At 36.9% G+C, this 23,838-nt stretch overlaps 4 protein-coding genes across 4 annotated transcripts; all 4 read right to left on the reverse strand.

Moving 5' to 3' along the window:
- Positions 1–3,066: 3,066 nt before the first annotated feature.
- On the reverse strand, positions 3,067–4,857 carry LOC148830092 (olfactory receptor 2K2-like). Its single transcript, XM_088921534.1, has 2 exons — positions 3,931–4,857; positions 3,067–3,105 (listed from the first exon to the last, which is right to left on the reverse strand). Exons 1-2 carry the CDS (start codon positions 4,843–4,845, stop codon positions 3,067–3,069), a joined length of 954 nt encoding a protein of 317 aa, XP_088777660.1. The 5' UTR covers positions 4,846–4,857.
- Positions 4,858–6,090: 1,233 nt separating this feature from the next.
- On the reverse strand, positions 6,091–9,260 carry LOC148830093 (olfactory receptor 52B2-like). The gene is made up of 2 exons (XM_088921536.1): positions 8,466–9,260; positions 6,091–6,219 (listed from the first exon to the last, which is right to left on the reverse strand). The coding sequence occupies exons 1-2, from the start codon at positions 9,258–9,260 to the stop codon at positions 6,091–6,093; spliced, it is 924 nt and encodes a 307-aa protein (XP_088777662.1).
- A 4,626-nt stretch (positions 9,261–13,886) lies between these two features.
- Positions 13,887–14,837, reverse strand: LOC148830094 (olfactory receptor 4C12-like). Its single transcript, XM_088921548.1, has one exon. It carries the CDS (start codon positions 14,835–14,837, stop codon positions 13,887–13,889), a length of 951 nt encoding a protein of 316 aa, XP_088777674.1.
- Positions 14,838–18,374: 3,537 nt separating this feature from the next.
- On the reverse strand, positions 18,375–19,301 carry LOC148830095 (olfactory receptor 1496-like). Its single transcript, XM_088922089.1, has one exon. It carries the CDS (start codon positions 19,299–19,301, stop codon positions 18,375–18,377), a length of 927 nt encoding a protein of 308 aa, XP_088778215.1.
- Between the last annotated feature and the right edge of the window lie 4,537 nt (positions 19,302–23,838).

Genomic DNA, 23,838 nt, shown 5'->3' on the forward strand with positions numbered 1-23,838 from the left:
TTTTTAAAACCAATTTCTAAGTGTCCATAGCCTTACATATTATTTTTCAGCTTGACCAGTATCCTTTGCTATTCTGAGCAGTTACACAGCAGACTAGTGAACCAGAGAGCCAGATTTACAGAGGGAGTCTGTCCAGATGTAGTGTAATCAGAGACAGATGTTTCTTTGGTCCTATTTCTGTGTTCAGAACCTGTTTTACACTGTAGCCACATTGCAGTTTGTTAATGCTAATGTATGTTGTCATCGAATTATTTCAAAATAGAATAAAAAGCATTGACCTTGTAATCAGTACAGAACCCTGATTTAATCATGCTTTAGCCTCATAAAAGTAATTGTTTCAGCCCGGTTTGCACCTCTTAGCAGAGTGAACATGCCTTTTCTTGCGCTTTTCTAGTTTCATATTGTAGTATTTCTTTCTGCCACATGAGGACACCAATGTACCATAAAACTGTTGCTCGACACTGGTCCCGCCGAACTCTTTCTTAAGCTTATTGTTTCGTCAGTTGTGGTTTTAAAATTCTATCATCTCTTAAAAAGCAATGATGAGTTACAAATTAGCATGAACCCAAATTCAGGATTATGTTTATGTTAACTGATTATATAATTGATCAAGTGCAACTGAAGAGCCCAAGAATGATTAGTGATTAATTATTGGACTGTTAAACAGTTCATTATCCTCCGTTTCTGTTCCTCATTCATTTATAATTAAGAGTTAATTAGAAAACTAGTGGTCAGAAGGAATTCTAAATCAAAATAATACAGAGATTTGTCTACCTAAATTCTCGGAAATAATGCATGTAAAAATATTTTTGAAACCAAGACCTAGCAACAGACACTAAGTAAATAATAATAATTCCTTACACTTATATAACACTTTTCTGGACACTCCACTCAAAGCGCTTTACAGGTAATGGGAACTCCCCTCCACCACCACCAATCTGCAGCCCCACCTGGATGATGTGACAGCAGCTATAGTGCAACAGTACTCTCCCCACATACCAGCTCTCAATGGGGAGGAGAGCAGAGTGGTGGAGCCAGTTCAGAAAGGAGGGTTATTAGAAGGCCATGATTGGTAAAGGCCAGGGGGAGATTTGGCCAGGATGCCGGGGTAACACCCCTACTCTTTACGAGAAGCATCCTGGGATTTTTACTGACCACAGAGAGTCAGGACCTTGGTTCTGCGCTGTTTTAAACAGAAATTACTATTTTTTCTGTATCATCAATAAATACTACTAATATCCTATGTTATCCTGAGAATAATCACATCAGTCCATCTACCTGCACAGATACCATGTGAGATTGACAAAGGAAACAACACACGCGCCAGAGTACTGAATAAACCTCGACCTGAAAACACCTGCTGTATACAGGACGTGCCAACTGCCTTGAATTCGTAGTTACAAGGTCATTGACAGGACCGTTCGGTTTCCTTTTGAATTTCAGACTGCACATCTGGCTTTGAAAGCCAGGTTCTCAGAGAAATGGAGCAAAAACAAACTATTTTCCTCTGTCCCTCATTCATTGGCTGATTTTGAATTGTTTCTTCACATCCATGTATGACTACACCTTCTCAGACTAATGTCTTCCTTCAGATCTTTTGTTTTCCCTGGCTCAACCACTTCATAACACCAATTTCCTGTTTCTCATTTCTTCCTCCTGACTCCCTCTCTCCCAGGAACCCTGGAAGACCTGCAAACACACAATCTTCCAGGACCAGAGGTCCTATGTAACCGTGATCATCAGCCAGAATTCGGGACAAGTCTGATGCATTAACAGACACCCCAGTAAGTAAGACTTTCTGTCATGACCTCTAAATGACAATGCTGGGTTGAAAACATCACGAAGATTTCTAATTTTTAAAACCAAGGTCCATGGTGGCAACTAACCTGGCCAAGAGCTACCAAGGGGCACTCTTGGATGCTGCAGTTGAGTCTTCACTGTTTGTGCTTTCCTGTGCTCTTTCTGGCTTTGATCTAGTTACTGTAGCTGGATTCCTTTGCATAATAGATACAGTAGTGGATACAGGGAACAAATGTATTAATAGTTATGGTATTTTTGAAGGTTTGATTGCTATTTAGTTATACTTCAATGTGTCTGTAGTTTCCATCAGAATTTTTTTTGTATTGTACACATTGCTACAGAACTGCCTGCCTAGAGTGCATTATTTTGGACTTCTGGGTCCATTCATGGCTCTGTAAAACCACAGAACGTGACAGTAGAGCTGAGAGCTGCTCATTCTCTACATTCTCAGTTCTGTAGAAACGGTTTTGTGTTCATGTTTCTTGTGTAGAATGTATGTAGATATCACACTGTTAACACATCTTTCACACATTATTATGGGGCAAATCAATATATTTTTGTTTTTTGTGGTTTTAATCTGATCATATGCTGTGACATTAACAGAGCAGAATGCTTTTGTTTTTCTATCCTGCTTGTTACTGGTATGCTTTATGTTACATCTCCAGTTCCTGGGGTTTTCTTGCTATTCAGTAATCACTCACAGTGTTATATCCTCGAATGGGCGTGGCTCGAATCCAACCACTATGGGAGTAAATTTTAAAGCCCTAACGGTGTTTAAAATATCCTCTACTGCAGAAAAACATCTAAATCTGCCTGATTAAATCTACCCTGAGAGACAACATGAATCCAAAATTACTTCTGAAAAACATTTGTAGTGTAAGGCTCAGTGAAATACTGAAATATTTTCATATGGTGCAAAGCAGTATTGTAAAACAGACAGAGTGGGTACATTGTTGTGAAGTCATTGTTTTCCACAGACAAGGAAGAGAGGTTAGATAAACTATGGTGCAGGTGGAAATATAGACTCTGTCCTGTTAAACTGATTACAGTATTACAGGGTTATTAAAAAGTTATATATCACACAGAGGTTGCAATACTATTTTCAGACTTATTGTTGAAATGCTTAAAATCATTCTAAGACTCACAGCATGACATGTTAGAAATAGCAGCACACACACACACGCACACAGGAACTGGAAAATGTTGATTCTTTATTAAGGCATCATTTTTGTGTCTGAATTACTGTCAGAAAGCCTTCATACCAATTTACTGCATTACAGTACATAGTTGATCACTAATCAGCACCTCCCCTGTGAAAGGATCTTCCGTGCCATCTGGAATTTGATCACTCTCAGCTTACATTATTACACTGTTAATATCTATTATTATCATCTATTTCATTATTTAAATATTGGTATATTGAATTATATTTAATATTTATATTATACCAAGACTGAACATTTTTGAAAATGGAAGAAATGTTCCATCAGAATGAAGGGAATAAAAATAGGTTTTAAAAACATTTCCGAATTATTTTTTTCTCTGCAAATTTTACAAATATGAAAGTGTAAAGTATTGCAAATGTGGAAGTGTTATTTTTTAAGCATTATTTTCAAAATTTTGTACTTCATTGGATGACTGAAAGTGCTGAAAAATGTGCTGATGTCGAACAAATATACATTTACCATGACCCTTTCAATAACATGTAAAAAAACCCAAATAACCCAAAACATACAGATACACAAATACACACAAGGCAAATGGGAAGCACTGCTTCTTTAGAAATCATGATGCTTACAGAATTCTACCACATGGTCTTCACATGTAGAATTATGATTGGGCACAGATTTATTGGATCATAATTTTCATTTATAATTCATAATTTATAAAAGCCTTCATACTGTATGACAGGAAACTACTTTTCATATATTCATAATTATTAGGTACCAATATGTGCAGGTCTGCATCCGGATTACACAATGTAAGAAATACTCATCCTTACAAACAGTGATTTTTCTGTTTGTGTAGAAGCTAAATAACAAAAGGTCTAAAATAGAATTATATATTATTATTGTTTGTAACATTTAAATTATTAATTTAGAATTGTGTTCACTATGACAGAAAGTCTACTTTTCTCTTATACAGTCTCTGAACACTTATGCGAATCTGAGTGAGATTTAAACCATATATGAGTGGAGTTAAAAATGGAGGAAAGGCAAGAAATTCGACTGACAAGATATTGCGCAGAACCTGTGGTATGTTCCTAGAGCCAAATCGAGAATACATTATGTCAAACAAAGCGGAGATATTTAAGGTGATTAATGAGATCAAATGTGGCACACAGGTCTGCATAAACTTAGTCCTTCCTTCACTAGAGTTTAAACACACTTTGACAATTGGAATATAAGAACACACAATCAAAAAGGCTTGTAGAGTATGAAAAACTAGTGGGATATATCCATAGATGCTGTTTACAGTAATGTCCACACAGGAGAGCTTTACAATGGCCCAGTTTTCACAGTAGAGTTTGTCAATGTGAGACCCACATAAAGGCAGTCTAGCAGTTAATAAAATTCCAATCATTAACTCACACAAAGGAAGAAGCCAGGAGATCAAAATAAATTTTCCAGTAACCATAATATTCATGATAGAATGATACTCTAAAGGTTTGCATATCGCCACGTACCTGTCGTAGGCCATCAGGGTCAAACTGGTGTATTTACATGGAAGATAAGAGTAGATGACAAAGGCTTGAATCAAACATCCAGTGTATGAGATGACATGAGAGTCAGAGAGAAAGTCAGCCAGGAGTTTAGGATAGAAACCAGCAGTTCCGTACAGGGTGTTGACACTCAAGTTACAGATGAAGATGTACATGGGCTCATGGAGGGATTTCTCCAGGATGACTGTAGCCATTAGAGTGAGATTCAAAAATATGATCAAGAGGTAAAATAGAAAAGTAAAGGCAAAACATATATATTTATACGATCTTGTCTCATTTAATCCACTGAGATAAAATACGGCCACATTAGATAGGTTCTCCATCTGTTAGCCTTGTTTCAAGCCTGAATGAATTTGAATTTTGGAAAATGTCACAGAAACTGTGTAACCTTATTTTAAAATAAATTCTTCTTTGCATTTACCATAAGTAAAGAAGTAGGCATCTGAAGGATATGGTGTAGGATCCCCAACGAAGAGAGGTATGTAGTGCTTTTCTCCTGCTGTGCTGTGAAAAAGCACTTCTTTTAATATAGAAAAGAAGTATTAAGTTACTGGCAAAAACACACACAAGGAAGATTAAAATGAAAAATAAATATTAGATATACAATTACAGTATTTATTTACAATCAAACCAGCTTTTCTGTTAGCATCTGTTAACATTTGCCTTGCAGGGTGTTGCTGCAGGAAGAGCATGAAGCTTTGTTTCCTAATCTGAGCTACTTCACTCATCTTTATACCGTATATCTCCTGCAGGAGGCAGACTTTAGGGAATTGGAGTCTGAGAGCAGTCCTGGGAGACCAATGTCTCTGTGGTTTTTGCTTAATGGCCCCGAGCTGGAATACAAAGGGAAAATTGTATTCTCGTTTAGAAATTGATCAATTGCCCTCAAGGAAAATGTGTGTGATTAGCACAGTAAAAAATATTTTTGTGAAATCAAAGTAAAAGTTCTTGTATTCTTAAGTGAATCTCTTGTTGTTTTTCTCCATCTTTTTGGCTGTATTATGTATTTTATTATACTGTCCTTGCGCTTGTTGAAAAGAGCTTATGAACAAATTGCATTATATTGGTCTAATTTAGCATCTAGCATGACAAAAAAAAACCCACAGGCGCTTTCATTGGTGGGCGCTCCTGTTTTTGGGACAAAATATTTGTATACTCTTGTAATCAAATCACCTGGACCTCGACAAGAAAAGGGGCTTAAAAACATGATTTTTTACTGAATCATTCATTTTATAACCACTTACTCTTGGCGAGAGTTGTGGTGATGAGTGGCAGCACAGACTGCCCAGCAGCCCTACGGAGAAACCTCATTTCTGCCTCTTACTGATCGTGCCTGGATCCTCTATGGCCTGTTTCGAGAGCTGAAAGGTCACAGAGCAAGTAGTGCAAACTACATACTGTGGTTCACATACTCGTTTAATTGCTGATGACACAAAAAGAGGGGGCTGCCCTATTTCATTCTATACACTGTTGAGTGCATATAAACTATGTCATCAAAGATCTAAGGATAGAAATTATATATTGTAGATATGTGAAACATCCACAAGATGAATTTATAAATTTGTCAACTAGTTTTGAGAGTCTGCTTTTCTTTTATAGAGTCTCAGATGAATCTGAGTGAGATTTAATCCGTATATGAGGGGATTTAGAAGAGGAGGGATGACTAGAAACTCCACTGCCATGATATTGCGAATAGTCTGTGATGTGTTTCTGGAGCCATATCTAGCATTTCCCTCACAGGATCAATAAAGTATCTATCTATCTATAAATTATGACATAGATGAGGGCAACGGTAAAGCTATGTTCTGTCAATCTGCCTGTAGTATCTTTATTCTGTCAATCTGCCTGTAGTATCAGTATCTTTTTGTATTATAACACCATTGTTACTGGACTGCCTTTCTCAAGTGCATTATGTTAGACTAATGTGAGTTCTTTACACCTGTTAAACCACAGAAAGGGATTCTTTTTGGTCTGGGAATGAGACTGACAGTAGAGGTGCTTTTGCTTCTCTTGTACCCAGTTTTATGGAAATGGTTCTGTGTTCATGATTCTTGCGTTGAATTTGTACCGAGAGATTATGCTGTTGACAGAGCACTGACACATTGTTGTGGGGGCAAATCAACATGTTTTTCATTTCTGTGGTTTAAAATTGATAATGTGGTCTGACATTAACTTCACATAATACTTACATCTTTCTCTTCGGCTTTGCATGCTTACTGATGTGCTTTATGCTACATGTCCAGTTTCTGGGTTGTTTTTGTATTCTTCATGATCACTTACAGTGTTATATCCTCGCATGGCTTGAATCCAACCATTGTAAGAGGCTATTTTTTAAGTCCTGAAAATGATCAAATCTCTTAACTTCACAACACATTCACTACATGATTGAATCTGCCTTGAGAGGTAAGGTTAAACCAACGTTCCTTCTGAAGAACATTTATGGTGTAAAGCTCAGTGAAATACTGAAATATTTTCAGTAATATTTTGCAACGGCCAGAGTGCTTACATTGACTTCACACAAGAACTTTTCAATATGAAACAGCAGCACCCAATACACACAAATGCACACACAGGACAATTGGAAATGTTGTTTCTTTATTAAAGCATCTTGTGTGAGCCTGAATCACTGTCATAAAATCTTCATACCAGTCGGGCACGAATGATCACCTCCCCTGTGAAAGGAACTTTCATGCCTTCTGGAATTTTAGGACCTTCAACTTACATTATGACATTAATAGTTATATATGTAATTGTTTAAATATTTGTATGTTGATTTCTATGTAATATGTACATTACAGTATTGATATGTACAGTATATGTAATGACTTAAATATTCATGTATTTAATTATATGTAATATTTGTTATGCAATATTTTTTTCTCCATGTTGCTAATAAGCATCCATAAGTAGGCAATATTGTTCACAAATTAACTATTGCATTTAAACATGATGATTTTATCATTTGAATGCAATAATTGTCTTCTATAAATGCATTTTTTTTTCTGTGTGGCACTAATAAGCTTCCGTAAATAATACAATGACTGGTTGATTTTGTAAATGGAAAAATTGAACCCTTCAATGTAAATGAAGGGAATAAAATAATTTTCAGAAAACATTATTGTTTTTTTCTTTCCCATCATGATAAAAATGAAAGTACAAAGTACAGCAAGATAGAATGTGTAGATATGGAACATATATCTACATACAGTATATCTGCATTTACTATGCAATTAATATTGTTTATAGAAGTCACTCTAAGAAGCTCCTTACAACAAATTATCTAAAACATACAGATACTCAAATACACAAACAAGGCAGAAGTGTTTCTTCTTTATTAAAGCATAATGTTATTGTCTGAATTATTGTCTTACAGTTTTCACATTTAACATTATTTTTTGGATCCTAATAGAATCTGCAATGACAAATATCAAACTACAAAGAAGGGCTACCTCTCAATAAAATAACAATTGCATATAATATTGTAAATATAATAATAATATAGAACATTGAACATACATTTCTATATATACCAATTTAAAGTCTGTTCTTTATCTAACATTTCAAAAGATTTTTAAAAGAATTGTTTTTCCACAATAGAAAATAGTCTTCAGGTGATCGAAAACTGATTTGATGATGTGGTACAGTTATGTCTTTGCATATGCATCTAGATTACACCGTGTAAGAAAACATAGCCTTACACACAGAGAGGGAGTTTTCTAGGTGCATATGAACTATATCACAAAAGGCCTAAAGATAGGAATTATCTGTTGTCAGTTTTTGTAACCTTCACATGCTTAGCTTAGAACTATGTCTAAGATTGCATCTTTCTCTTATACAGTCTCTTAACACTTATGCGAATCTGAGTGAGATTTAAACCATATATGAGTGGAGTTAAAAATGGAGGAAAGGCAAGAAATTCGACCGACAAGATATTGCGCAGAACCTGTGGTATGTTCCTAGAGCCAAATCGAGAATACATTATGTCAAAAAAAGTGGAGATATTTAAGGTGATTAATGAGATCAAATGTGGCACACAGGTCTGCATAAACTTAGTCCTTCCTTCACTAGATTTCAAACACACTCTGATTATCAGGATGTAAGAACATACAATCAAAAAGGCTTGTAGAGTATGTACAACTAGTGGAATATATCCATAGATGCTGTTTACAGTAATGTCCACACAGGAGAGCTTTACAATGGCCCAGTTTTCACAGTAGAGTTTGTCAATGTGAGACCCACATAAAGGCAGTCTAGCAGTTAATAAAATTCCAATCATTAACTCACTCAAAGGAAGAAGCCAGGAGATCAAAATAAATTTTCCAGTAACCATAATATTCATGATAGAATGATACTCTAAGGGTTTGCATATCGCCACATACCTGTCATAGGCCATCACTGTCAAACTGGTGTATTTACATGGAAGATAAGAGTAGATCACAAAGGCTTGAATCAAACATCCAGTGTATGAGATGACATGAGAGTCAGAGAGAAAGTCAGCCAGGAGTTTAGGATACAATCCAGTAGTTCCGTACAGTATATTGACACTCAAGTTACAGATGAAGATGTACATGGGCTCATGGAGGGATTTCTCCAGAAAGATTATAGCAATCAGAGTCAGATTCAAAAATAAGATCATCAGGTAAAAGAGAAGAGTAAAGGCAAAACTCATATATTTATACGATCTTGTCTCATTTAATCCACTGAGATAAAATACAGCCACATTAGATAAGTTCTCCATCAGTTAGGGCTGTTTCAAACTTTCAAAAAACAAACTTTACAAACTTTTAAGAAATGTCATAGAAATGTTTTAATCTTAATTTAAAATAAAATAAAATTGTTCTATGTATTTATCACAAATTAAGACTTAGGCATCTGAAGGATATGGTGTAGGATTGCCAGTAGACACTGCAAACACGTTTCAAAAGGCTCAGACCTGAAGCGATAAAGAGAGGAATTTAGTGCTTTTCTCCTGCTGCGCTGTGAACAGGCACTTCTGTTTCCTCCTAGGAGTGGAGTCTATAACCACACACGCTCTTTGCCAAAAGAGAGCAAGCTGGGGTATGCGAAAAGACGAATTCCTAATGCAAGAAATTGTATATGGCTAATAAAGCGATCTTATCTTATCTTAAAACTGGTGACTAAATAAGATTCAAACAGGCACCCATACCTTTAGGAGAGCAAGCTAAATATTTTTTTTTAAATAAATAATAAAATACAGACGTAACCAAGAAAAGACAGCCTAGTATTATAGCACGTAACTAAGAAACACACACAAAAAGAAATTAAAAATAATAAATAATTATTGAGATATACAATTACAGTATCGATTTACAATTAAACCAGTTTTTCTGTTCGGAATGAGCACCAGGTTCCTGCTACTCTCATTCTGTTCTGTATTTTAAACACAGCTGCGGATGATAGTATATGCGACATTACCTCTCAGTAAGCGCAGGGTGTTGCTGCAGGAAGAGCATGAAGCTTTGTTTCCTAATCTGAGCTACTTCACTCATCTTTATACCGTATATCTCCTGCAGGAGGCAGACTTTAGGGAATTGGAGTCTGAGAGCATTCCTGGGAGACCAGTGGCTCTGTGGTTTTTGTTTAATGGCCCTGAGCTGGAATACATAAAGAAAATTAGACAGCTCATTTAATCTCAAGGAAAAAGTGTGTGGTTACTGTAGAAAAATACATGTTTAAAAAAAATCAGAGTATTTAATACTGTGTGTTGAGACCAGGCTTGAAAATACTCTCTAAAGACCTTTATTAAGAGTCTGATTTGCACAAATATAACTACAGTTTAGGTTAAAAAGCTTTCCTTTTTTGAATTTTATATTGTTTAGGTTAGCCTGAGAACAGAACTTGTTTCCTACAGCTCTGTTCAGCCTCACATACGGAACACGTGCATGTGGGTCAGAGATGTCTGCCCTGAAGCTACTCCAAACAGAAATATGTTGAAATCTCTCCCCAGTTCTTTTGGAGCAGAATTCAGCTCATAGTTTCACCAAGTGAATTTGTTTTTTCCTCACTTCTTTGACATTTTTGTTCTGATTTAGGGGTATTGTATTATACTGTGCTTCATGTTTGTTGAAAAGTGTTAATAACGATATCAAAATATTGTTATTATCTTGGTCTATTTTAGCATCTTCATGTAAAAAAAATATACTTTCATAGTTGGACTCTCCTGTTTCAGGGATAAAATGTGTGTATGATCGTAGTCTAAAAAATATTATTTTTATTCAATCATTCATTTTCTAATCCTGGCGGGGGTTGTGGTGATGACTGGCTGAGCCAGACAGATCGGACTTCCCCTTCCCCAGCAGCAGTCTCCGGCTCCTCCTGGGGGATTCCCAGGTGCTCCAGGGAGAGCTGAGGAGTGTAAGCCCAGCAGCCCTCTGTGAAACCTCACTTCTGCCCCTTACTGATCGCACCTGCGACCTCATTCTTCCAGCCATGACACCAAACCTGATGAGCACAGGGGAGGATGGGGGCACAGATTGACTGGAGAACTGATAGCTTTGTCCAAACACTCGGCACCCATCTCAACACCACAGTTCAGTACAGTATCTGCATTACTGCAGCCACTGAACCAACCTCCTGGCCGCTCATGAACAAGAGCGAGACTCCACTGGGGCTGCTGTGCTCCCCCTGCCTGGAGAGAGCAGGAGAACAAGCGGCTCTTTCCTGGGAGAGAACAGTGGCCTCAGATTTGGAGGGGCTGACCCTCATCCCCGACCGATTTACACTCTGCTGCAAAAATCTCCAGTGTGTGACAGCAATCACAGAGGACAGCGTCATCTGCAAACAACTTAGATGCAACCCTCAAATGCTCAAACTAGATACACTCCAAACCTAAGCTTTAATCCTGCTTTCTTTGTACTTTGCTGTATTGTAGTTGCCAAAGCCCTTAAGATACAATTTGTTATTATGGGTCTTCTGCCTTCACTTCCTTTAAACACTCTCTGATAATCTGGATGTATTGTTATTTAATAAGAAAGGATTGTGTGAAGGATTAAAATATAGTGATATTAACAATATGCTGTGTCCTCACATAACTAGCATACAAATAACCAGCTTTCACAGTAAAGTTTGGTGTTCATAATAATAACAATAATAATATTTATTTCATTATTCATCATTTCAAGACACTTTACAATAAACCAACCGACAAATGAGATAGGAAGTCACAAACTAACACAGTCAATTACATAGAATTAAAAGCTAGTGTACAAATTGAAGTTTGAAGACATGATTAAAGAGTACTGACTGACTTGCAGAATGTCATATGGGCTTTGAGATCATTCCCTACCCTTTGCAGTAACAGAGAAGAGAGCACAGTCTCACTAGTTTATGCAAATTAACCTTAAAGGAGATTTCTGTTGTGAAATCCACACAGTGCCAGTGCAACAAAGTAAAGTTGTATGCATTTTTAGTCAAAATCCAGCACCTGATTACTGAATACACTGCAGTTTGTAAATAATATGTTTGGAAACACCAGCACTATATGAATTCCCCATAAAGGAAAGTATGAAAACCAAATGTTTCCTTGTAGATCGATTGAAGGCAAGAAACCATCACTAATGTGCTAACAGAGATATTATGACAACTGCTTACTCTAAGGCTTGGATCTGATCACCAATATCTAAAATAAGACATCACTGTTACTTTGAGACATTCATACATAAGAGGCATTATCTATCCTGTCTGGAGTATATTCAGATGTAATAGGAGTTGTCTAGCCCAGCAGTTTGGGGTAGTTCCATACAGTACATTAACACACCAGTTACAGATGAAGATGTATGTGGGCTCATGGAGGGATTTCTCCAGAAGGACTGCAGCCATCGATGTATGATTACAAAAAACGATTAGTAAGTAAAACAGAAGAGTAAAAGCAAGGAAGATGTATTTATGTGATCTTGTCACGTTTAATCCATGCAGTGTAAATACTGATACATTGGATAAATTCTCCATTGCAGGTAGGGATGTTTTAAATGTTGATTGTGAATAATCAAGATACAGCAAGGTTCTTAAAATTAGTCCCCAGCACACCAGGTGATCATGTTACCACCAAAGTGTCGGAGATAGACCTGTGAAGAGAGCAATGCATTACTGTTACGCCATAATCCCTTCTTCCCTGCAGAGAGCACTCTAACTTCTCGATCTCCCTGCCAGACTTGAGCCAGACACAGGTGCCTCTGCCTTGTCTGGAAAGTTGAATAATGTAGCTTTAAAAGACATCGACGAGAATATATTAGTGACTGAAGAACAACAGCACACTAATTATACACAAAAGGCGTATTGAGTGTAAACAGAATCAAATAATAGATACATAAAACAGTTACAGTGTATAGTTTCAGACTTCTGTCTAGTAGTTTAATATTAATCTCATCTCCAGATTGAATGTGTAATTTCTTCGTTTTACTTTAGAAAGATTTTGTTTCCCTGGGTTGGTGTGAAGTATCTACAGAAATGTGTATTATACTGACAATCTACACAATCCAACATTTTCAAAGATAGCATCTTAACAATTGTATTTAATCCATTCAATCTGGAGATCCAAAGAATTCATATTTAATTTAAACAGATAAGCAATACATATGCAGTATGCATTTCAACACAATGAAAATAGTTTTGATTCAGAAATTCCTTTGTTCCTTTATTCTGAATTATTTAAACATGTAACAGAAAACACATTTAAAAACTCAAGAAATCTGCAGTTCAGTCCAATATTCTAATGCACTTCAAATTGCAGATAGGTCATTCCTTTATAAACACCAGAGAAAAAAAGATTTCAGGTGAAGCTACTATCAACCATAAACAATCTCTGTCTTTTTATCCATTAACTAACCCATTTTGTTTTTTAAAAAAGAAATGAAATCTATTTATACAAAAATACACACAACCCAAATACACTCACTATATATACATACTGTATAACATCAGTGTACCAAATTTGGAATTTGGTACATTATTTTTGGATCCAATTATTATTCATGATGAGTTTTTAAAGTTTAAAAAATAGAATATATCGCTGAATATTTTTGTCATGCTCAACTGATTTGGAATAGCCAGTTGTGTCTGTTTTCACATCTTTGAATACAGATGTGAATGACATGACCAAAAGAAGGAAAAATGAAGGAGTGTTGGTTGACTCTTAAATTAAAAGCCACAGGAATCCAAGATAATTCCATACTTCCTATGGACAGATGTATATGGTGTGCCTCAGGGATCTACTTTAGATTTCTTGCTTTCCCTAATAGTTACCAATGAATTAGATCCTGACATAGTTAATACAATAGTTTAATTTGCAGATGACACAAACATTTTGTGTGATTTTTCAAATATCTGTAACATTCACAAGATGAATTTACAAACTTGTTAAGTTGTTTTGAGAGTCTACCTTTCTCTTATAAAATAGTCTCTTAACACTTAGACGGATTTGAGTGAGTTTTAATCCGTATATGAGAGGATTTAGAAGAGGAGGGATGACTAGAAACTCCACTGCCATGATATTGTGAAGAGTCTGTGGTGTGTTTCTAGAGCCGTATCTAGAATGCATCACATCAAATATGGTGGAGATAGCAAAGTTGATTAATGTGATCAAATGGGGCAAACAGGTCTGTATAAATTTAATCCTTCCTTCGATAGACTTTAAACATGCTCTTACAATCTGGATGTAAGAATATATAATAAAAAAGGCTTGTGAACCATGAGCAATTACTAAAATATATCCATAGATATTGTTTAGAGTTGTGTCCATACAGGACAGCTTTACTATTGACCAGTTGTCACAGTAGAGTTTGTCAATCTGAGATCTACACAGAGACAGTCTGGAAGTTAACACAATTCCAATCATTAACTCACACAAAGGAAGAATCCAGGAAATCAAAATGAATTTTACAGTAATCATAGTATTCATGATAGCGTGGTACTCCAAAGGGTTGCATATCGCCACATACCTGTCGTAGGCCATCACTGTTAAACTGGTGTATTCACAAGGAACATAAGAGTAGATGACAAAGGCTTGAATCAAACATCCAGTATATGAGATGACATGAGTGTCAGAGAGAAAGTCAGCCAGGAGTTTAGGGTAGAAACCAGCAGTTCCATACAGGGTGTTGACACTCAAGTTACAGATGAAGATGTACATGGGCTCATGGAGGGATTTCTCCAGAAGGACTGTAGCAATCAGTGTCAGATTCAGGAATATGATCAACAAGTAAAAAATAAGAGTAAAGACAAAATAGATGTTTTTTTGTGACCTTGTCTCATTTAGTCCCTTGAGGTAAGACACTGTGACATCAGTGTAATTCTCCATCAGGCAACTTCAATAAAAATGTAATTTAGCTTAAATCGAATTTTAAAACTGTAAGTTTATCACAACACAAGACACCAGGATATGGTCTTAAGACTCCAGCATTCCATACAAGCACGTTACAGAGGGGTCAGACCTGAGCGTGGAGAGTCTTTAGTGATGAACAGGCACTTCTCTTTACACCTAGAAGAGAGCTCATTATCCACAGATAACCTTTGTCAGAAAACGATTCACACAGGATACCTCAACTAGCAAGCACAATAATTTTAAAAATATATAAAAATATATATATAATGAAATATAGTAGTACCCAATGAAAGACAGACTACTAAGTTACCAATACACTATCTCTAGTCTAAGTAAAGATTTGGATGACAATATGTACATACAGTATATTACCTCTCAATAAGTGCAGAGTGTTGCTGCAGGAAGAGGATGAAGATTTGTGTCCCAATCTGTGCTATGTTATTCAGCTTTTTATGTCTGCTGCAGGAGGGACACAGAGAATTGCAGCCTGTATACACTCCTGGGAGACTAGTGGCTCTGTGGTTTCTGTTTAATGATTCCGAGCTGGAATCCATAAGGAAAACTGAAAACTGCAAAACTGGATTGTTTGCCATCAGGGAACATGTAACTGTGCACAACAAAAACAGTGCAGAATTGTTGTCTAAAGGCAACACTCTCACTCAAAGTAACAAGATCATAAGGGAAGGGGTGCAGCTGGTTTTTCTTCCAACTCAAGACCTTAATGACTTTAATCAGATCTCTGTTTGTTTACGTATCCTGCTCATGCATAAAGCAATTAACATTTTGGTACAGATCTCCTTGACAATTTAATCTATAATCCAGCTCTTAACCTGAGCTCTGCAGAGTCAGGTCTTTTTACTCTGCAGAAGACTGGGGTCCAGTGGAGAACAGATCCAGCCCTGTCTGTGGAGCTCACTGCCCAAATCCATGACAGACTCTGCAGAGTGGCTGTGGCCAAATGAAAAAGCACAGTACCTTGGCAGTGGATATTTGCAAGCAGGAACAGGTAGGGCTGAGAGGAAAGGGAGCTATAGGGATGCACAGCTGTGTGATTAATCCCAGTAGACCTGAGTAAATGTGGTGGAAATCTATAAATGAATGGAGGGATTAGAAAGAGAGGAATCATGCATATACTGCATGTCTTTCACTCAATTCCAAAACAAATGCTGACAGCAATGTTTGAGCATGGGTTATAGTTGGGTGTCAGCACTGACTGACTTACTCAAAGGCAACATCTAACAATTCATAACAATATGTTATCACTGATAGAGCTCTCCATATCTTATCATAAGACAGCAGCCATATCACTCTGCAGCTCGCAACTAGCAAACCACTGAAGCTCAGAAGGTGTGATCCTGGTCAGTACCTGGATGGGAGACTCCTGGGAAAAACTAAGATTGTTGCTTGAAGTGGGGTTTGTGGGGCCAGCGGGGGGTGCTCATCCTGCAGTCTGTGTGGGTCCTAATGCCTCAGTAAAGTGACAGGGATGCCATACTGTGAAATAGGTGTCGTCTTTTGGATGAGACAAAAAACCGAGGTCCTGACTCTCTGTGGTCATTAAAAATCCCAGGGCGGAAAAAAAATGTTGTGTCCTCACATAACAAGCTTACATCTGACCAGATCTGACAGAAAACCGAAACGTTTCCAGTTGATGATAATTATAAATAAATCATGTTTACTTCATTATTCATCATTTCCAGGAGCAGTTCAATAAAACTACCAAAAAAAGAGACAGGTGGTCACAAATTAATGATGTTAATTACACAGATTAAAAAGGCTCGTGCAGGAATTGAAGTGTGAAGAAATCTAAGGGTGAAGTTATGATTTGAGAGTGCTGAGCGCCTTGCAGGATGTGATAGGGGTGAGGAGCCTCTGCTGTGAGCACATCTGTGCTGCGTTGTGTTTGGAGCCTCATGTCGGGAACTGAAAGAAGGCCAGAGTCCAGACATGTGGGTGTGTCGAGGGTTATCAGGTTACTGATGTAGCCAGGAGCCAAACCATTTAAAGCCTTAAAGGTGAGCAGCAGTATTGTGAATTTCATTCTGAAATCTGCAGGCTGCCAATAAAGGAAACACTTGGTAAATGTTCATACATTTCAGTTGAAATAAAACCAGCAACTGAGTTCTGAGCATGTTGTAGGTTCTCAGAAAATGTTTGGTAACCCCAACACTATTCCTTTATGATTTCCCCATGAAGGAAAGTATGACCAGGAATTTTCTTGGAGGCATGAAAAAAGCATGAAAACAACACTAATTTAGTGAAATGAATGTCATCCTTACAATCTAAGTGCTTGAGTATGGGCACATACAATATCTGTCACATCACTGTGTTATTGTCATTAACCTGTAGCAACTGTTGTCTATCCCAGTGTGGGGTAGAAAGCAGCAGTTCCATACAGTACATGAACACACCAGTTACAGATGAAGATGTACATGTGCTCATGGAGGGATTTCTCCAGAAGGACTGCAGCCATCAGAGTCTGATTCAAGAGAAAGATTGATAAGTGCAAGAGAAGAGTGAAGGCAAAAATAATATATCTCTGTGATCTTGACACATTTAATCCATGAAGCATAAATTCTGTGACATCAGATACATTCTCCATTTCAGGTAGAGATGTTTTAAAGTCGATTGACAATTCAAGATTAGGTTTCAGTCTTTAGTCCTCAGCACACCAGTTGAACATGTTACCACAAATGTGGACAGAGATTCTCCTGTGAAGAGAGCAGTTCATTACTGTTGTGCCATAATCTCTCCATCCCATCATAGGGCGACAACCATTTGCTCTCTCTGCTAATCCTGTCCCCAGAAAATCCCATTTTTAAATTAAATTACCCAGCAAATGTGTCCCACAGATTTAATGCTGTATCCAAGAACACAGTTGTAGCTAAAGGAACACAATACCCTTTAGAGTAACCAAAGAGGTATTCTATGAAAATAAAAGCAAATAATGCATGACGATACAGAAACATTAATTCTAGAGTATACTGACTGAAACTTTCAAAGTGTTTAATTGATTTGATAAATTTAATTCTGAGATCTTAAGACTGAAGAATTCATATTTACTTATAACACATGAACAATACACATACAGTATAAACACAATAAAAACAGCTGATTGAGAAATGTCTTTGTTCATTTATTCTGAAGGCAATCATGCAACAGTAAACAATAAATATATATATTTGATGTATTTCATATTGCAGTCATAATGATTTAATAATAAGAAGTGTCAAAAGTTTTAAAATATCTCCACTATTTTCCTTTCTTTTCATTCATTAAAAAGTCATTTTACTCTTCTGAATAAACAAAAATGGAATGAACAACTGAAATACATTTCCACTTTACTCAGGTGATACTATGAATGTGTCTTTACCCCCACAGAAGGTGAGTTTTTGAGTGCATGCGAAGTACATTATCTTTAAGAATTGGAAGTAAATTTTGTCAATCTTTTTACATTTTGATGAAAAATACATTTTAAATTGGAATATTCCTAGATTTTGACATCAGCTATACTCAAGACTTTTGTTTGCTGTTACACAGTCTCACCATCCTTATGCGAATCTGCTTGAGATTTAAACCATATACGAGGGGATTTAGAACAGGAGGGATGACTAGAAACTCCACTGCCATGATATTGCGAAGAGTCTGTGATGTGTTTCTAGAGCCGTATCTAGCATACATCACATCAAAGAGTGTGGCGATAGTGAAGTTGATTAATGTGATCAAATGGGGTAAACAGGTCTGTAGAAACTTACTTCTGCCTTCACTGGACTTTAAACACTCTCTAATAATCTCAATGTAAGAATATACAATAAAAAAGGCTTGTAAGATATGAACAATTACTACAATATAACCATAGATATTGTTGAGAGTTGTGTCCACACAGGACAGCTTTACCATCGACCAATTGTCACAGTAGAGTCTGTCAATCTGAGACCCACACAAAGACAGTCTCAACGTTAACAAAATTGGTATCACTGTTTCACAGAACGTAAGAATCCACAAAATCAAAACTATGTTTCTAGCAGTTACAGTATTTATGATAGAATGATACTCTAAGGGTTTGCATATCGCCACATACCTGTCATAGGCCATCACTGTTAAATTAGAAAACTCACACAAAACAGAAGAGTAGATCACAAAAGCTTGAATCAAACATCCAGCGTATGAGATGACATGAGTGTCAGAGAGAAAGTCAGCCAGGAGTTTAGGATAGAAACCAGCTGTTCCATACAGTGTGTTGACACTCAAGTTACAGATGAAGATGTACATGGGCTCATGGAGGGATTTCTCCAGAAGGATTGTAGCAGTCAGAGTGAGATTCAAAAATATGATCAAGAGGTCAAAAAGAAAAGCAAAAGTAAAAAATACATACTTCTGTGATCTTGTGTCATTTAATCCAGTGAGATTAAACATTATAGCATCAGACAAGTTCTCCATTGGTCGATGATGCGCTTCATCTAAATTAAAAATGTGACAGCGGCTAAACTTTAATTAGAAAATGTAAATACTCCAGTTAACAGGAAGCCAATAAATGTAGGATATGGATCAAGTTCCCCAACACTCCATGCTGCCCATTATAAATGGTTCAGATTCAATTGTGGAGAGAGTATTTCTCCTCCTGTGCTGCCTATAGGCACTTCTTCCCAGCAGAGGGTCTGCCAAAACCTGTCTGCCAATCGTGATCAGGTACAAGATACAAGATTCACAGAAGCATGTCCTCCTCCAGTAATCAAGTTTACTGATTACATTTTAAAAATAAATTGATGAAAGTACAGTCATGAGGTAGAACATACTATTATTTTTTTACAGAGAATCAAACACAAACTTAAACTTAAATGTAAAAATATTTAATAGACATGCAATTATAGTTACACAGTTTTATGATGCAATGAGCCATAATGCTAGAAATGATGTTTTCTCTCTTTTAGATAAAGCTACAGATGACAGTATATACAGACATTACCTCTCAGTAATGCAGGGTGTTGCTGCAGGAAGAGCATGAAGATTTGTTTCTCAATCAGAGCCACGTTTCTGCTTTATATGTCTCCTGTAGGAGGGAGGCTTTAGAGAATAGCTGTCTGGAAGTCCTGGGAGACCACTGGCTGTGGTGTTCTTTAATGACCCTCAAACAAAGTCCATAAATAAAATGCGAAAGTTCAAAATAACATCCTTTGTGATTGTGGAAAATTTAACTGTGTGGCACAAACCAGTGTAGACCCTTTTCCTTTAGGGAAAATGTCTGTGATTGACTGTGAAAACTGCACACCTATCAGAGTGCTGATAATAGTTTTAATGCCCAATAAAACTGGGCATCGGAACTAAACCTGAAGATACACTCTGAACAAGCACATGTGTCGTGAAAGCTGCAGAAACCCATCTTTTTTCACAGTAAAAACACCATTGAGAGGACAGATAAATTTCCACTTGCACTTCAAACTACAGATGCTGTTTGCGAAAGATCCACCTTCTCATATTTTTCTTTGTTGTCCCTCTTCAATTCCTCACATCCACCTAGGACTTCACCTTCCCAGACTAATGTCTTCCTACTGATCTTCAGTTTTCCCTGACACAACAGCACTGTTAACACCACCAGTTTCCTGTTTCTTATTGGTACACCCTCTGTGCTCATGTTCTAGGGCAGGGTGGGTCCATTTCAAATGCAGGTGTGTAGGTGTGTCTGTGGGATTTGCCTTTCAGTTCAGGTCTTATTGACCTGAATCTGCTCACTATTGGCCTATTTGGAAAATTGACCTATTTTGCCAACTTCAGCTGCTACTACTTTGAAGGTGCCCAGAAGACCTACAGGCTCAGACTCTCCAGGGCCTGTGATCCTGTATGACTGTGATCATCAACCAGAAGTCTGGACATGTTCAGTACCTTCTTGCAGAGTTACCAGTCCTTTCCTGGACGCCCACACACCTGCGTGTCCAGTCATCCAACTGAAGGCTTAATTGACCTTACAGGTTTCTTCATTGGAATATTTTAATTTTTCTTTTACTTACTCAAAGGAATGGGATTTTAATTTACTAAAGAAAAAGTGTATAGTTAAGTTCAGCCTCCCATGTGTTTCAGAGATGAAAACAATCAAACATTGCAAATTACATTTCTTATTAATTTTTATTAATTAATTTTTTCTCTGCAATTTAAACACTCTCTAATAGTCTCAATGTAATAACATGTTTTATACTATCTGCAAACCATGAACAATTACTAAAATACAGCCATAGAACCCTGGCGTCCTGGCCAAATGTCCCCCTGGCCTTTACCAGTCATGGCCTCCTAATAATCCCCATTTCTGAACTGGCTTCATCACTCTGCTCTCCTCCCCACTGAGAGCTGGTGTGTGGGGAGTGTACTGGTACATCATCCAGGTGGGGCTGCACACTGGTGGTGGTGGAGGGGATCCCCATTACCTGTAAAGAGCTTTGAGTGGAGTGTCCATATAAGTGTTATGTAAGTTTAAGCAATTATTATTATCATCATCATCATATCTTATAAATACATATAATCATGTAATTCTACTTAAAGTTCTTGCATATCTGAACATTGGTGGAAGATGAATGTATGTATTAAATCCAAGTGATCTGCACATGCAATTTTCAGAGTTATGGGTATTTTCAAAAAATATTTTGATGCCCAAACAACAGCTGCAAGGAGGCAGAGTAGAGTTCTGTATTATTAACTTGGAATTTGTTGTCTTAGTGTTTGGCTTTCTGTTGTATCTCAATGTTTAGGGTTTTCCCTGTTGGATTCTAGAATGCAGATAATCCAGTGTAGCAGAAAAAAGCAATTCTTCATTTTAAAAGGATTTTATTTGTAGTGATCTTCTTGTCTGTGAGCCACAAGAAAGAAATTTCCTGAGGGGGGGTCTTTTGCCACAAGTGTTCTTTCTCATATAGTTGATGTAATGTTTTACGGTAGATATGTAAGGGCTGTGTAATAGTAACTGATGACATTAATTGCACTCTTTGACATTCACATCAACTAACGATGACAGGGAGATTACAGATTCTTTATGTGATTTTACAAAGCTTTGAACCTGCTTTGTTTCTATTATATTGTATCATAGTTGTCAAAGATCATTAAGATCCACCTTGCTCTAAGTGTCTTCTGCTTCCACTGGGCTTTAAACACTCTCTGATAATCTGGATGTACAGTACCAATATAGAACAAGAAAGAACTTCATGAAGTGCTGAAATATGGTAATATAAACAAAATGTCGTATCCTCACATAACAAGCTTACATCTGACCAGATTCGACAGAAAACAGAAACGTTTGCAGTTGATGATAATTATAAATAAATCATGTTTACTTCATTATTCATCATCTCCAGGAGCAGTTCAATAAAACTACCAAAAAAAGAGACAGGTGGTCACAAATTAATGATGTTAATTACACAGATTAAAAAGGCTCGTGCAGGAATTGAAGTGTGAAGAAATCTAAGGGTGAAGCTATGATTTGAGAGTGCTGAGCGCCTTGCAGGATGTGATATGGGTGAGGAGCCTCTGCTGTGAGCACATCTGTGCTGCGTTGTGTTTGGAGCCTCATGTCGGGAACTGAAAGAAGGCCAGAGTCCAGACATGTGGGTGTGTCGAGGGTTATCAGGCTACTGATGTAGCCAGGAGCCAAACCATTTAAAGCCTTAAAGGTGAGCAGCAGTATTGTGAATTTCATTCTGAAATCTGCAGGCTGCCAATAAAGGAAACACTTGGCAAATGTTCATACATTTCAGTTGAAATAAAACCAGCAACTGAGTTCTGAGCATGTTGTAGGTTCTCAGAAAATGTTTGGTAACCCCAACACTATTCCTTTATGATTTCCCCATGAAGGAAAGTATAACCAGGAATTTTCTTGGAGGCATGAAAAAAGCATGAAAACAACACTAATTTAGTGAAATGAATGTCATCCTTACAATCTAAGTGCTTGAGTATGGGCACATACAATATCTGTCACATCACTGTGTTATTGTCATTAACCTGTAGCAACTGTTGTCTATCCCAGTGTGGGGTAGAAAGCAGCAGTTCCATACAGTACATTAACACACCAGTTACAGATGAAGATGTACATGTGCTCATGGAGGGATTTCTCCAGAAGGACTGCAGTCATCAGAGTCTGATTTAAGAACATGATCGATAAGTGCAAGAGAAGAGTGAAGGCAAAAATAATATATCTCTGTGATCTTGACACATTTAATCCATGAAGCATAAATTCTGTGACATCAGATACATTCTCCATTTCAGGTAGAGATGTTTTAAAGTCGATTGACAATTCAAGATTAGGTTTCAGTCTTTAGTCCTCAGCACACCAGTTGAACATGTTACCACAAATGTGGACAGAGATTCTCCTGTGAAGAGAGCAGTTCATTACTGTTGTGCCATAATCTCTCCATCCCATCATAGAGCGACAACCATTTGCTCTCTCTGCTAATCCTGTCCCCAGAAAATCCCATTTTTAAATTAAATTACCCAGCAAATGCATCCCACAGATTTAATGCTGTATCCAAGAACACAGTTGTAGCTAAAGGAACACAATACCCTTTAGAGTAACCAAAGAGGTATTCTATGAAAATAAAAGCAAATAATGCATGACGATACAGAAACATTAATTCTAGAGTATACTGACTGAAACTTTCAAAGTGTTTAATTGATTTGATAAATTTAATTCTGAGATCTTAAGACTGAAGAATTCATATTTACTTATAACACATGAACAATACACATACAGTATAAACACAATAAAAACAGCTGATTGAGAAATGTCTTTGTTCATTTATTCTGAAGGCAATCATGCAACAGCAAACAATAAATATATATATTTGATGTATTTCATATTGCAGTCAATAATGATTTAATAATTAGAAGTGTCAAAAGTTTTAAAATATCTCCACTATTTTCCTTTCTTTTCATTCATTAAAAAGTCATTTTACTCTACTGAATAAACAAAAATGGAATGAACGACTGAAATACATTTCCA

The sequence above is a fragment of the Atractosteus spatula genome, chromosome 7 (assembly GCF_055471065.1).
Source record: "Atractosteus spatula isolate fAtrSpa1 chromosome 7, fAtrSpa1.hap1, whole genome shotgun sequence".
Taxonomy (NCBI): domain Eukaryota; kingdom Metazoa; phylum Chordata; class Actinopteri; order Semionotiformes; family Lepisosteidae; genus Atractosteus; species Atractosteus spatula.